Source organism: Ictidomys tridecemlineatus, chromosome 5, assembly GCF_052094955.1.
Source record: "Ictidomys tridecemlineatus isolate mIctTri1 chromosome 5, mIctTri1.hap1, whole genome shotgun sequence".
NCBI lineage: Eukaryota > Metazoa > Chordata > Mammalia > Rodentia > Sciuridae > Ictidomys > Ictidomys tridecemlineatus.
The window spans coordinates 123071417-123086396 of NC_135481.1; the positions used below are offsets into that span (position 1 = coordinate 123071417).

General features: G+C 63.0%; 1 protein-coding gene across 3 annotated transcripts in view; it reads left to right on the plus strand.

Moving 5' to 3' along the window:
• Kif26a (kinesin family member 26A) overlaps positions 1-14980 on the plus strand; it is a 36363-nt gene that overhangs the window by 9548 nt on the left and 11835 nt on the right. For 2 of the 3 annotated variants that reach the window (XM_078051016.1, XM_040274829.2), the window contains exons 3-5: positions 4278-4721; positions 10072-10265; positions 13944-14133. In XM_078051016.1, the coding sequence (XP_077907142.1) occupies positions 4278-4721; positions 10072-10265; positions 13944-14133 (828 nt within the window). Of the gene's footprint in view, positions 1-4277; positions 4722-8358; positions 8453-10071; positions 10266-13943; positions 14134-14980 lie in introns of those variants that run through there. The other variant, XM_040274830.2, reaches the window with a different exon arrangement.

A 14980-nucleotide genomic window follows, 5' to 3' on the forward strand; every position in this document is an offset into this window, starting at 1 on the left:
CCTGCCCATCCAGGCTGTGAGAATCGGCTGTGGCTCTGAGGGTGGTGTTTCCCTGCTGTCCAGGAGTGAACAGCTAGCAGGGGCCTGTGCTTGGCCCAGTCGCTACAGATTGCATGGGGATGGGGGGGTGGGGGGGTAGGATTGAGTGCAGATGCAACTCTGAGACCCTGTAGTACCTCCACGGGGTGGCTGGTGTCCTGATGACTTGCTGCCACCCCACCCAGACGAGGCCATCCTTGTCTGTCTGGCCTTGGGCTCCTCAGGGCTCCCTGTGCTCTGCTGGAGCATTGGTGGAGAACAGGGGAGGCCATTGAGGGAGGAGGGGAGCTGGCCTGTGCCTGAGAGGTCCAGCTGGTCTGGTGCCTGGCAGAGGACCCTGGGGATGGCGTGCCGGTCTGTGCTGGGTGGGCCGGGCCACATCCTTGGCTTGGCAGAGAAGGATAGCCTGGGTTGGCCCAGAGCCCCTCTGATGAGCTGCAGATGGTCAGATGGAGGGTCTGAGCCTTTGATGAGGTGCTTGGCGAGTGTTGGGGTGCAGGACAGCCACAGCTGGCTGCCAGTTTCTAGGCTGGAAAACTGAGCCCTGTCTCCTGGCTGCCTGTCCCAGCAGGCTGCGGGAGACACAGGACTGTCCTCAGTAGCAGGGCCTGTTAGAGCAGCCATCGGCCCCATGTCCGGGTCCCTTCCTGGACCTGTTGTTAACTCCGGAAGCCGTGGCTGCACGGGGTCATGGCCCAGAGGCTTTGTTTGGGAAGGGAAGGGAGGACATGTAGAGGGGACTGCGGCTGTGGGGGCCTCGTGCTTGGCTGCCACTTGCTCACGCCTGACTGGTGGAGCAGGAGAGGGACCCCTGAGTCTGGGGCCTCTTGCTGGTGGGGGCCCTGGTTGTGACTGCTTTTGTAGTGGCCCTGGATCACCCAGTGGTTCTGGGTCCCCCTTGAAGAGACAGGGTGGTGGGCTCAGAGAAGGCCTTCTGCGGAGGACACTGTGACTGCTTGGGACCTGGACACAGCCCCCTTCCACCCCCCTAGTGGCCTCAGCTGGTGGAGGTCTGGTCTGCACCTGTTCTGTCCCCTCTCTCCTGGCGCTGGCGACAGGGCAGCCTCCCACATGGGAGAAAATGGAAGGATTACTTAAAGCAACCCAGAGACCCCAGAAGTGAAATGAAAGATGGGAAGATATCATTTCTAAGCCAGGAGGCTCCCTGACGCCCGTGGTGTGGTGGCTGGGTGGTACCCAGTGCTAAATTGAATCAAATGAAGAAAAACCTTTTCCAAATGCAAGTAAAATATCTGTTTAATTAGACTATAAAGAGAAAATTAAAAGTAATATTTTGCAGTGGGGTAATTACTGTCTTTCTGAAGGCATTGGGTTTCAAGGGGAGGGCAACGGGCCCTGTGATGGAGCTTTGGGGGCTTAAAATCCTGAACTTGGACAGCAAGCCCTAGAGGTTGGGGTCTGTGGACACCCGAGCTGCCAGGGTGACTGGGCATGCAGACCTGGCCTGGGGAAAAGTCTGGCTGGCTCTCCTGGGCTTCCCCCTCCTCGCAGCCTGGGCCGAGCCCTCCAACATGCAGGATGTGCTGCCGCTGCCCTGGGCCCACAGAGCAGGCTAGGGAGGGAGGAGGGTGGGGCTGTGGGGCTGCTCTGCCTCTGTCTGCTGGGGTAGCATCTGGGGTGCCTGAAGGGAGCAGCTGGTGCTGTGAGGACTCCTCCTTCATCCCCCTCCTCCCCATAGCCCTGCATGCCCAGGAGCTCTGGGCTGGGCTCCATCTCGGCCGCAAGGGGGTAGCCTCGTGGGTGGTGCAGTCTTGGTCCCTCTGGAGCAGGCTGGGTTCTGAGTGACCTGGGTGCTCTGCTCAGTAGTTCTGATGCTTCCTGAGCAGCCAAGGCTCCGGGATCTGTGCTGTGCCCTGCTGTCCCCTGGCCTTTGGGGCCTGCCTGCCTCACTCAGCACCCCTGCTGCCCTCTCCTCCTCTCTTGCCTAGCCCCTGTCTCAAGCCAGGGCCAGTGGGAGTCTGGTGGTGAGCGGTGGGCCTGATGCTGTTCTAGGAGAGGGGCCCAGCCTGGGTGCTTGTGAAGCAGGCCAGCTTCGGGGAGAAGGTCCCTGGCTGAGCTGCCTGGTAGGGGCTGCCACCGCTGAGCAGGTGACCAGGCAGCCTCTGTGGTCTTCGTGGTGGAACCTGAGCTTGGTGAGCTCTCCTTGGACTCCATGGTTCTTCCCAGGGCCGAGCCCTGGATAGGGCTCTGAGTTCCCGAGGACCCCGTGGGATGGGGGCCTGGCAGCAGGGCTGGGCCAGGGCTGCTCGGCTTGTCACCTTGTTTCCCACTCTCTCCTGGCCAGGTTGCAAAGGGCCTGGTAAGTTTGCAGGTCACCGAGGGCTCCCGGCCCTGCCCTGCCTCCTGCTCACAGGCCATGAAGCGGGTAAAGGGCTCCTCTAGAAGCCTCCGGCCTCAAGACAGGTGGAGGTCATCATCCTGTCCCCAAGCCCCAGAACAAAGGGCAGTGGGCCTGGGGCCTCAGACTGGAGCTAGGCCTGGACTGGCCACCTTTCCAGGTCAGTTAATGGCTCCAGCAGGCGGGCACTTCCTTCCCTTTCACAGCCTCCTGCCGAGTGGAAAGATCGGCGCAATCAGAGTTGGACTGCGAACAGGCCCCACTGCCCTCAGCCTGCAGCTGGGGGCTGAGGCCCTCGGCTCTGGGTGGAGGTCATCTGGGAGGGGACGCTGGCTTCCTGGTGTGGACCTGTGTGCGCCTGACTTCAGGGCCAGCTGCCCCAGGGCGCTTTCTGGTGGAGCCTCCTCCCCTGCAGGGCTCCCCGTGGCTGAGCTCACTGAATTCCCACTGGGGTGCAGGAGGGAGTGGGGTGCGGGAGGGAGTGGGGTTCTGGGCCATCAGGACCAGACCTGCCAGGCACCTCAGAGCCTGGAGGAAATCCAGGCCTTTCCAGGGGCCGCAAGCCAGCAGGCGGCTCCCGCTGGGCCCGGCCAGGTCTGCCTTTTTGATCTGATGAGGTCTGCCTGGGGTCACATGTACAGGGCATACCCTGTAGGGTGGGGTGGCACTGGAGACAAGGAGAAGAGAGACCCCTGCTCATGCTGGGCCCAAGGTCCCTCATCTGAGCTCAGCTCTCACCACTGTGTGCTTCCCATGCGTGGTGGACAAGGACCCCTCAGGCTGCCACAGCAAATGAGATACACCTCTGTGGTGGCCTCAGCTTCCTCAACCGAGAAATGGGAGTGTCTGGGGAAGCCATCATCTCTTGTGGCCACTTCAGGAGCTGGATAGGAGCCAGATGTTGGAAATCCCTGGGGTTCTTGTATGGCAGGGAGGCTCAGGTTGGGGACAGGCAGTGGGACTGGCAGAGTCTACCCACTGGGAAAGGACCCTGGGCTCTATCAGGGTGATCCCTCGGAAAACCTGGGGTGGCCACTACCACGGGTGGCCACTACCACAGTTTGGCTAGGCTGGTGTTTGTCCCAGGGGCTGCCTAGGCCAGGTGTCCTATGTTTGGGCAGGCCCTTGATGGGGGTGCTGGCCAGCTCTGGGCAGGAGCAGAGCCAGCTGGGGGCGTTGGGGCATGTGGGAGGGGGCCCTGAGACTTGGCCCTTCCCTGACTCTTTGTAAAGGGGGCCCCCCAGAAGGACCCTCTGACTAGGTGGGGGCCTGTGGCTCCTCTGGCTCCTGTCCTTGCCACCTCTGGATCCACTCTTATGGCTAGGGACCTCATGTGTCCCCAGCTCTGTGAGGGTGGGTGGCCTTGCCTCTGTCTGCTGCTGCTCTGGAGATGACCTCGCCCACCCGGGGTCTTGTCAAACATTCTTGGTGCCTGACTTCATCCTCCAGCTGGAGACCTGGGGAGGCAGGGAGAGGGTCTCTAACACTCTCCCACCCCACCCCACCCTGCCCGCCTGCCCAGTGAAGGAGGCTCCTATGGCCGTTCCCGCTGGCCTCCCGACCCAGGCCAGGCCTGGGCCCAGGGGCCGGTTGTCCAGAAGCCGCCAGCACGCCTTGTTAGCTGCGAGCTGTGAGGTTAGTGACGGCGCGAGAGGCGCGTGGCTATCAAGGGCACCATGAACCTCACTATTAAGTTCCAATAATTATTTTCCTGCTGGGCTCCTGTGGATGGAACTGTGTGGGGCTTGTTAATCTCCTGAGGACAGCAAGGGACAAGGGCTCAGTCAGTGCCGGGATAGGAGGGCAGGCGCAGAGCCCACACCCAGGCCTCACCTCTGCAGCACAGAGGGCTGACGCCAGGCCATGGAGCTGTCCTCAGGATCCCTGCCTCTCTGCTCTGCTTCTTGACAAGCTGCCTGCTCCCGGGGTCCTGCCTGCCTGCCACCCGGAGGCCGAGAGCCGCTGCGACGTCTGCACCATGCACCTGCACCAGCTCACGCGGGAGGCCCTGCGCCTGCTCCAGGCCCCTGCCGGCCGAGGGGACCCTGACGCCCCTCCAGGAGGCCCCGGGTCCCCCAGCGTTGGAACCATGAGCAGCCCCAGGGATGCCCCTGGACCAGCGGGTCCTGCAGGGAGGCAGCCCTCAGCGGGGCCTGACAGGAGGAAGGGGATGGCCTGGCCGTCTGGGCCCAGTGTCCAGGTGTCTGTGGCACCGGCGGGCCTGGGCGGGGCGCTGAGCACGGTCACCATCCAGGCCCAGCAGTGCTTGGAGGGCATGTGGAGCGTCTCAAGAGTCAACAGCTTCTTGCCACCCACCTGCCTGGTGAGTGTCCTGGGTGGGTCAGAATTGGGTCCTCTCCCAGGGCCCCCCACATTCAAATGCCTTGTAGGGGTGGCTTCTGCAGGGAGGACTGTGGCGCAGGGGTCCCCAGACCTTCCTGAGACCCGCATCGGGTGCCCTGGGGGGTGCTGGCTGCAGCACCCCCTGCCTCCTTGGGAGTGGCTGTCACCATCTTAGTCTTGCTCCTGAGGTCATGGGTGATGCTGTGGCCAACAGAGGGACCCAAGGTCTCCTGGACAGTTCCAGTCCTTACATTGGTTTGGGGCAGAGGGAGTGGCTCCCAGTGAGGAGCTGCCACACTAGGCTTCCCAGAGGGGCACGACTCAGGGCACAGGTCTGGAAGAGCCACGTGAAGGATGGGGCCTCACCAGTGGCCAGGTTCCATGCCCACTGCCAGGCTGGCTGCTGTGCTCGGAGGAGGCCAGAGACTGTGTTGACTGGAGGTGTCCCAGCCTCCCTCCCACAGCCTCTCCAGGGCTCTGGCTCCGCTGGAGCTGGCTTTGCGGCCCTGGCCAGGGCGGGCTGCTTTCATGGAGGGACCAGGTGGTCAGCTGCATGGCCAGTGGCCATCTCTGCAGCTGCTCTTCACTTGGCCCTGGAGCCTGCTAGATGGAGTCTCTTTCCTGGGGGTCTCAGAGTGGGAGGCCTGCTGTATTGGGGTCTCCTGGGGGGCTAGAGGATGTAGTTTGGGTTTAGGAAGGTGTGGGGGCTCTGGAGGGGCCTGTTCCCAGAAGAGCACCCTGCATAAGCCCAACCTGACTTGGGGTCACTTCTAGGGACACCATGCCCTTAGTTGTAGCCACTTGCTTGTTGAGGACTGAGACAGAGGACCCTCCAGTGTGTGCCCAGTGTTGATCTGGGTTCCCCAGGTGGACAAAGCAGGAGGACCCAGCAGGAAGAGTAAATGGTCTGAGTGGAGCTGGAGCTGGAGGCCTATGGAGGGTCCCCCTGCATAGCCACCTGGGGCCAAGACAGAAGGCCCTGCGGTGGCTGTGCCCAGTATACTTCCAGGTGGCACAGGCCAGCTGCATGGGCTCTCCTGTTGGCGGCAGTCTCTTAAGTGAGCAGGTGGGTCCTTGGCCTCTGACCCCCAGGGTGGTTAAAGGACAGGTCCCACAGCCACTGGGCAGTATTGATACAGGACAGGCCCTGTCCCACCTCTGCTGGCTGGCCCCACTGACTCTGGTAACATGGTGCTACCTGGATGTGGTGTGGCCCCGAGACTCCTTGAGCTGAGACCATCCCTGGGCTGGCTGCTAGGCTGCCCCTCAGGGCCACTGGTACTGACCTTGGGGCGGGGTGCATCCGAGGCTCTTAGGAAGAACTGATGTTAACTGGCCTCCAGTGGGTGTGACGACTCACTGTAGGACTGGCTTTGCTGCCCCGGCCTGGACAGGAGGCCCCTCCACTCGCCCTCCCAAGAAGATTGCAAGAGGAGGCCAGCCCCTCTGGGTCTCCTGGCCTCACGTCTGGAGGAGAACGCTGGGGCAGCCCTGGGACAGGGCTAAACTTCTGTTTAGCTGAGCTGAGAGGTTTCTTGGAGGGGGCAGTGTTGGGCTGGGCTCCAAGGGCTGGAGGCTGAGGTGGTGGCCCAGAGCTGCCTCTCCCCCACCCCACCCCATCCACAGCCAGCCTGGCCGCATCCCCTGCTTTTTCTGGGAATGTGTGAGGCTGACTGCGCTTGGTGTGGTGGTGCGGTGGTCGGGGACAGTCGGGGCACTGGCCCCAGGTTGGGCAGCCCCGCTGCTGGCCAGCAGGCCATGAAACATGGGCGTGTAACGCACGTGCTCCCTGCTTTATGAGCAGGTCAGTTGTGTTCAGGGCAGGCGGGCATGGATTTATAATTAGAGCATAGCCCCAGCCATCAATAGGGGGATTATTAGAACTGTAAATAGGACTCGAGGACCCAGGTAAGGTGTGTCCCCAGGTCAGGGCATCGATCCTAGAGATGGCCTTGCACTCACCATGCTGGGTGCTGCTGTGGAGGCCCCAGGGCCCAGCCCCCTGGTCTCGTAGCTGTTGGGCAGCCTGCGGCCCCCTGTCCTGGGATGTAGAACTGAGTGAGCAGGGCTCGGCCCAGTGGGCACTGTCATCTTGGCTGAGGCCAGTGTGGGATGCTGGGAAGGAATGGCCTGGCCTGACCAGAAGGGCTGGACCTTGGAGTGGGAGGAAGGGGACCCAGGGCTCCAAGGGTGCAGAGTATTGGAGGTCATGCTGGAGCCTGCCCTGGTGGTCCTGCTCTGGGTCTTTCTGTGGTCATGACTGTCCTGGAGAGCCCTGAGTCCTGGTAGAGCAGCCATGGCCAGCTTGGTGCCATTAGAGGCCCCTCCCACATCCAGCGTCCACGAGCTCAGAGTGTGGCCCTCTCTGGACCATTCCACCTCCTGAGCATCCAGGCAATTGTGGAGCTGCCCAGCAGGAGGCCCAGCAGTCCATTCCAGACTGTCAGGTGGGGCAGCTCTGCAGAGCCTGGCTGCCCCGGGATCTGGGCTCTGGGCCTGTTCCTGCCTTGCTAGCTCTAGGGGTGCTGGACTGCTGCAGGCTGCCTCAAACCCCCTGCCTTAGCCTGCTCCTGGGACTGCCAGGCTCTGGACACACTGTTCTGAGAGTGCCCATGGGGACCTTCACAGAGGCCAAGGAAACCTGTGCTCATTGTCCCCCCAGAGGTTGTGGGGTGGAAGCCCTGGCCTCCTGTGGATACCCCCAGATGACAGCCGAGGAGCGGAGGCCCCTGGAGCTAGGGAGTCTCTCTGTCCCTGGTGCTTGGTGGCACTGGCCTGGGGTTCCTGCTGCCTGCCCTGGGCCTGCCTTCTCCCTGCTGTGAGCCTTGCAGGAGGCTGGTGGTGCCCCTGCCCTTGTCCCTTGTCCCTGGCTATAGGCTGGAGGGGGCTTAGGTGGGCTCAGGCCTGGCTCTCCATGATGCTTCTTGACTCACTGCTGGTGCCCTGTGCGAGCCCCAGGTCAGGGGTTGGCAGGGTGGCCCTCTTTTGAGGCTGTGATGATGCTTCTGTGGTGTGGGAGTGGGCAAGGCCCCTGCGGGGTAGGACTTCCCAGCGTGGGCTCTCCAGGTGCCCAAGACCTCTGGGTGATGAGGAGGAGCTTCAGGGGGTGGGGGAGTCTGCTCACGGAGGCTCGAGCATCCCTTCCTGCCTGTGCAGGGTGAGATAGCGTCTGTGGGTTCAGCCTGACTGCCCGGCCATGCCTCAGCACCCTCTGTAGTACCCGGGGAGGACGCTGGTGGACTCTGTCCTTCAGAGTCCACAGCTGTGGAGTCTGGCCCAGTGCGTGTAGGAAATGGGTGTTTCTGTATTTCCTAAACTGAGTTTCGCGGCCCCTGGAGGTCTGGAGCAGTGGCCTGGGCCCTGCCGGCGGGCCGGTGTCGGGCGCTGGGGGCTCTGGGGGCGAGGCGCGGGCTCTCTAGCCGCCGGCCGGCCTCACGCTCCGCTCTCTCGTGCTTTCCCTTCCGTTGCTGCTCTGGCACCTGCCCACTGTCTGTCTGGCTGCCCTCCCTGTGTCCCGGCCCCCGTGTTGTGGTCTCCCCTCTTGCCGGCCCTCCCTCCCCGCTCCGCCTGGCTTTGGGACGGCTTCTTTTGGCATGCCTGGGCTCTGCTTCTGGCAGGAATTGGCAGTGGCCGTCCACCCGATGGATGGAGCCCTGTCACGGCAGCTCGCGGGACGGTGGAGCCAAGGCACATGCAGGACTCCTGAGACAGGTCAGTGCGGGGAGGCCCTGCTACTACCCACGTGCACCGCCTGGCAGGACTGAGCAGGCCTGCTGGGGCCAGCAGATGGGTAGGCCAGGGTCCAGCTGTCGGCACTGTGGCCTCCGTCCCCCTGGGCTGGCTGGCAGGCAGGCAGGTGCGTGGTGTGGCTGGGCCTGGCACTGGGATGCTGCCTGGGCTCCCTTGGCAGTGCCGTCACTGGCTAGTGAGAGCCACCTGTAGCACCAAGTGGGCTGTGGGTGGCACGCCTCCTGCCCACCTAAGAGCCCCTGGCCCTGGGATGTTGGCTGGGTGTCCAGTGGGTGCTCAGCCAAACCCAGCTCTGCTCCAAGGAGCTCTGGTGGCCAACATGGTGATTTTAAGATTAATTCTTTTCTATGCCACTCTGCTCAGCAAGGGAATTCAGATCTTAAAACAAAGTGATACAAAAATACTTTGAGGTGAGAGAGTGGCTTGGAGAAAGGGAGGGCCGGCCAGGCTGGGCTCTGAGGGGTGTGGAGGAGCTCCTGCCTCAGGCTGTGGTGGGTATGGTGTGCTGGCCCAGTGCCTGTGAGCTGTCCCAGCTGCCTCTTTCTCCAAGCTCTAGGTTTTCCCTGTATTGCCACTGACCTTTCCTTCCTGCAACTGTGGGGAGTGGCCACTGCTCTGGGGGCCAGGAGGATGCTGGGCTTCCACTGATCCTTCACAGACAAGTTCTGCTCCATGTCCTGAAAAGGATTTGGCAGCCATTGTTGGCTGTGGGCTTGGCAGGGTGAGACTCTCCTCCACGGTGAGGAGGACTCTTTCTGGAATGTTCCTTCCTGGGCCTGGGTGGCATACCTGCTTCTAGCCTGTGCCCCTTGGGAGACCCTGAGGACAGTGGGCTCTTCCGCCCCCACATCGCCAGACTAGACCTGCGTCCTCAGCCAGGGCACTGCAGCCCTATGCCAGCCGGACAGAGGATGCCACGGGCAGGTTTACTCCGCTCAGTGGAGCTGGGAGGCTGGGAGGGTCTGGAGCAGCTGCCCCCCGGGAGAGGTGAGCCCCTGCCCCCCAGAGCCAGTGCTGCCTGGGGTCTAGGGCTCCAGATATGCTGCGAATCACAAGCGGAAGCTGGTCCTGGGTCCGCTGGGTGCTTCCTGGGGAGCATTTAATTACATTTGAGCTTCATTATGGGGCTGTCTCCTTTCTGGAATTTATTTTAGCTAATTAGTTGGAAATGCCAGAGTAGTATTTCAGACAGCGGAAGCACAACACGTCCTCCTACGTGGGCAGTTAGTGCTTGTGCCAGATACTTACTGTGGTTTTTGTCTGATTGTGTCTCTGGGCACCCGCATGTGGTCCAGGTGAGAAGGGTACAGGGCCCTGTCCAGCTGCCTTGACCTCGGGGGTCACTGCATTTCTAGAACCAGGCCCTGGTTGCAGGGCCCCTGCCATGGCAGACCAGGTGCATGCCGTGGCTGGCCCAGGGTCCTCCTGCCTTGCCTTGGGAGCCAGGCCTTCTCCCTGCCTTGGTCTCCCAGCCTCTTGGCCAGGAGTCAGGGCAGGGGTGTGCCGGGGTGGGGTGGTGCCTGGGCCACGGGCGTGTCTGCTGCCCCTCTGCTCCTCACCTGGACTCTCCTTCCCTGCAGGCTGAGGCAGCGGTGGCTGCTGTGGCGGTGGCAGACACGGTCCGAGATGGTCCCCCCATGGCGGGTCCTGATGGCGTGTCCAAGGTGTGGGGCCGTGGGGGGGCCTGCACATCGGCTCTGGTTACTCCAGCCCCAGGCTCCCCGGCAGGGGGCTCTACAGGCCCCTCTTCGGCCGCAGCCTCCTTCTTTATAAGGTAAGTCCTCCCGGGGCTGTTTGGGCAGCAGTGTGCACCAGAGTCCTATGGAGGGTGATGAGGGCACCTGGGCCCCTGCCCCCGATGGCCTCTTAGAATGGGGCCTTGCCAGCTGTTCACCCAGTGGGTGGAGGTGGGGACGCAGGTATGGCTGGCTGCCCAGCGCTGGTGCCCTGGCTTTCTGTCCCAGGCTAGAGCTGGGTTTCTAGGAGTGACTGGCTGTGGTTTGCAGGATCAGACCCAGGAATACCCAGCAGAAGCCGGAATATGGCGGTGATCTGGTTCCTGCCGAGGGAACATGGTGCTCAGGGTGGGGAGGTGGGGGTTGGCGTGCAGGAGCAGAGTCTTCTCCCCCGCCTCAGCCCCAAGACGGACCCAGGCCCGTGGCTGGGGGATGTGGATCACAGGATGTAATCGCGGTAATGAGTGGTAATGGCGAGCCCAGCTGCGGGTCAGTGTCCCATTAGCAGCCCGCCTGGGTGCTGATAAGCCTGTCCATGAATCACGCCAGGCAGGCGGGAGGGGACGCCTTATCAGTGCTGTTCCGGGGGCTGCAGGCCTGATTGGGGAGTGACGGGGCATATGATTAGGGCATTGTCGCGCTGGGCTGAGGGACAGGCTGGCGGCTGTGCAGGTCTGCCTCCTGATGGATGTGGCCTCAGCCGCCACCCCAATCAGGTGCAGAGGGCCCTGCTGGAACCCTCTTGGGGGGGGGTCCTTCCCAGCCTGCTTAGGTGTGTGCCATCAGTGGTCAGTAGTGCCCCGGGAGAGTGCAGCTGGTCCTGTCCCACCCTGCCTTGTCCTGATTTTCAGGGCCTGTGTCCTGTGGCTCCTGGGGGACCGTTCCTAGGTGGGAATGGAAAGGAGACTTCCTGCAAAGAAAAACCACCTCCGCGCCCCTGGGGCCACCTTGCCGCTGAGGCCCCTGGTGTTTGAGGAAGGGTCTTGTCACTGAGGAGTGCAGGGCGGTGTCTGTCCCCCACACCGGCTCATTAGCGACCCCGAGCCCCAGCAGAGCGGGCGCTGTGCCTTTTGTCTCCGCCAAGGCTGGCGCTGCTCCCTGCCTGCTCAGCGGCTGACCTTGGGAAGTTACCATAGAAACAAAGAAACAAGCACATTGGGCTGGGGACCAGAGGCAGGTTTCCCGAGGGGGGAGCCCTGCCGCCTGCCATTACTTCCAGCCCATTAGCTGCCCTGAATCACAGTGAAGGCCCTTCTTCCTGAAGGCCCAGGGCAGGTGGTGGGTCCTGGGTCAGGTTGGGGGTGGGTGGCCTGCCAGGGGATGGTCCTGGCAGGGGACCCCTGGTGAGACCCTGACCCAGGGGGTGAGATCAGGGGTGCTCTCTGCACATCTGCCTGCTCTCTGGCTTGCTTGCTAGCTTTGTGGGGTGGGGACAGGGCTTGTCAGAGTCATCAAGAGACCATGGGACTTGGGCTCCTGCTGGCATGTCCTGGGCTCCCACCTCTACCCCAGCAGGACCGAGGGCAGCTGGCCTCAGCGTGCCCTGCCCCTGGGAGCCTTCCAGGCTGGGGTTGGTGGTCTTTCTGTGGAAGTGGCTGGTGGGTCTTGGGCACTGGAGGCAGCTGGAGAGTGGGGAGCTGGTTCTGGGTGGTGTGCCTTGGCCACTGCTGTCCCTCTGGGGGGCTAGCCCACAGCCTGCCCTTGAATCCTGGGAACGGGTACCAGGTGCAGATGTGGGGGTACTCTGGGACCCTCCTCACCCTGTCCCTGGGCCTCTCTGGCACCCACCGAGCCCTGGCCTCATTTCATTGGGGGCAGGACTGCAGTTCTTCCCACAAGGCCCCTGAGGAAGCTGTAGGGTAACCCCAGAGGTAGGGTGGGCCCAGGGCAGGAGGGGCTGCGGTGGCAGGAGGCCGGCAGAGCCCTGGAACAGACTGATGAAATTCAAGCCTGCTCACACTGCTGACCTCAGTGGACGGCACAGCCTGCCTGCTGCTGGCCTCCCCAGGGGTGGGATGTGGCTCTGCCTTCTAGGGTCCCCTGTCTTGGCTTCCCGCCCTGCAGCAGGTGCACCGTTGTGCTAGGCAACAGGGCTGGGCTCCTTCTGCGGGAGGTGTGCTGTGAGGTTCCCGGGCCGGCGGGCGGGCACAGAGGCCTGCTGGCAGGTGGTTAGAGGTGGAGGGCCTGGGCTCAGGCCTCTGGGAGGCGCTCTTGGCGCTGCGTGAGGCCCGAGGGCAGTAGACACAGGCCTGGATCCCCAGGGCGCAGGTGCCACCGCTGCCATCAGCTCAGGACCTGGGAATTCAAGTTTCCGAGGCCGAGGACTCTTGGCGTGGGAACTTGTCTCCTGCTCTGCTTCGCCTGGGCGCGCACGGTGCCTGCTGGGGCTCTGTGGAGGACTCCTCCGTGTGTTGTAGATTATTTTTATTTTCTGTGGTGACACCTCGCTAGGAGGAAGCCATCCCCGGGGTCTCTTAAAAGACAACTCCTATTAAAGATGAGAGGAGTTTCTCGCACGCCGCCCACAGAGCTCCCCGTGGTGGGAGGTGGGGCGGAGGCTGAGTGGCCCCAGGTGTGGGGCCTTCTGTGTTGAGTCCTGGGTGGAGAGAATGGACCCAGGGAGCTGGGCAGGGAGGGGGCTGGGAGGCGGGAGAAATGGGGTGGGGTAGGGCTGGGAGGGGAGCTGTGAGTGTCACTGGTGCTGCCTGGCGCCCGTCTGCAGCCCGCTCACTTCCTGGTGGCCTGCCCCTCACCAGGGGCTTCTCCACTAGAAGGTCAGGACGGGCACAGAGAGAAGGGCTCAGCCAGGGTCACCTGTGCACACTTTCATGTGGGAGATGACCCTGGGTTGCCTGTGCTGGAGGACATGGGGTGGGTTGTGCAGGCCTGGTGCTGGGCACAGGATGTGGGCCTTGGGTGGGTGTGCCCAGGGGAGTGACTGTGTAGAGCAGGAAGGTGGAGGGCTGGGGGCTGCCAGGAAGCCCACCCCAGGAACTGGTGAGACCAGGCACAGCAGACTGACCTGGGATGTGTCCCTGGGTCTGCTTGAGGCACGGCCCGTGGTGCCTGGGCCCGTCCTATGTGTGTACATCCTGGATTTGGGTCTGCTGGGTACCCTGGGAGTCCACAGCAGTGGTTGCCAGACTCGCAGGTGTGGGCGCCCATCAGAGGGCCCAGGGGCTGCTTCCGCTGACTGTGGTATCCACAAAGGACCGAGGCTGTCTCCTCTGGGGAGGGCCAGGCATGATACTCATGGTAGCACCATTAACTGATTGCCTCGTATATACAGGCACCTTGAAGGGACCGCACGAGGGCTACCAGGGGTCACGTTATTCCACCTTACAGGTGCGGCACTGAGGTCCTGCTGCCTGCAGGTGGTGGCCTGCAGCCTGCCTCCCACAGCAGCTGCAGGACTGGAGACAAAGACAATGCTTTTCAGGGCCCCACACTGAGCAGGGAGTGGTTCCGCGTCTGCCTGGACCCCCTGTCACCTGCCTGGCCTTGGTGCTGGGCATAGCTGCCAGGGAGGGGACACTGCTGTGGCTTCAGCAGTCCCACCTGGAGAGGCGATGCCCCGGCCCTGCAGCCACACTCTGGCCACGTTTCCTTGGAGTCTCCTGGCATGGTGGGTGGAGTCTGAGGGCGAGGTAGCCTTATGTGTGTGTGGACACAGTGCTGTAGTGACAGAGATGGCTTCTGGTGCTTCTCCTCTCCAGGGCTGCCCAGAAGCTCAGCCTGGCCTCCAAGCACAAGAAGCACCATCCTCCACCTGCCCCTGCTGCCCGCGGTACCTCTACCTACCCCACGGACTTCAGTGGTGTCCTGCAGCTGTGGCCACCCCCGGCGCCCCCCTGCCTTCTCAGGGCTGCCTCCAAGACCAAGGATAACCCCGGCAGCTTCGGAAAGGTAGACCAGCCCCGAGGTCAGGTGGCCCCTGGGAGGTCAGGGGTGTCTGGGAAGGTGCAGGTGGTGGAGGGGCCCCACTTCACTCTCCCAGTTTAGGCAAGATGGTCAGCAGGGGTGTGGATGGGGAGGCTGGGGCCCTGAGGTGCAGCACCCAGGAGGAAGCAGGAGGCTTGGAGACTTCCTGTGGCAGGGCTGCAGGAAGTGGTGTGAGGTTGTGTGTCGGGGGACCCTGGGGGCATGTGCTGGACAGCCAGGTCGTGGACTGAGGGACCTCTGCTCCGGGGTCCTCTTTGCCTTGTCCTCACTGGATTCTGAGAGGGAGGTGGGATGCCCTCTCCTAAGTCACCATCTCCAGGCAGATCCCAGCCATGGCCACTGAGAGAGGAGTTGATTTGGGGGCCCTTGTTTCATGTGGGGACACAGCGGCCTGGAGAAGGCAAGGGCTCTGACTGGGATGGGCTGGCTGGTCCTGGCCCCTCTCCAGAGCTCTGGACCTGGGCCCTGTGGGTTGCTGCCCCTGAGGGGCCTAGAGAAGCACCCCACCTCAGCCTGAGGGGCATCCGAGCTGGGACTTGTGTGCTCGCCTGGGCACGGCGGATGCTTGGTGCACGGCAAATGGGGGGCAGGCTCACGAGGCGTGGGGCCACAGGTGGACCCCAAGCCAGATGCGTGCCCGTGGGCTTTCCTCTGGCCTGTTGCCTTCTCTGCAGCCCAGTCATCCATCCCGGATGCCCTGGCTTCTGCTCAGCATTGCCCAGCCAAGGGGAAGGCCCTACAGGCAGGCACCCTGCTCAGGCCGTCAGCAGGCTTTGTGCTCCCAGGGGCTCCAGCTCCCCAGGGATGGGCC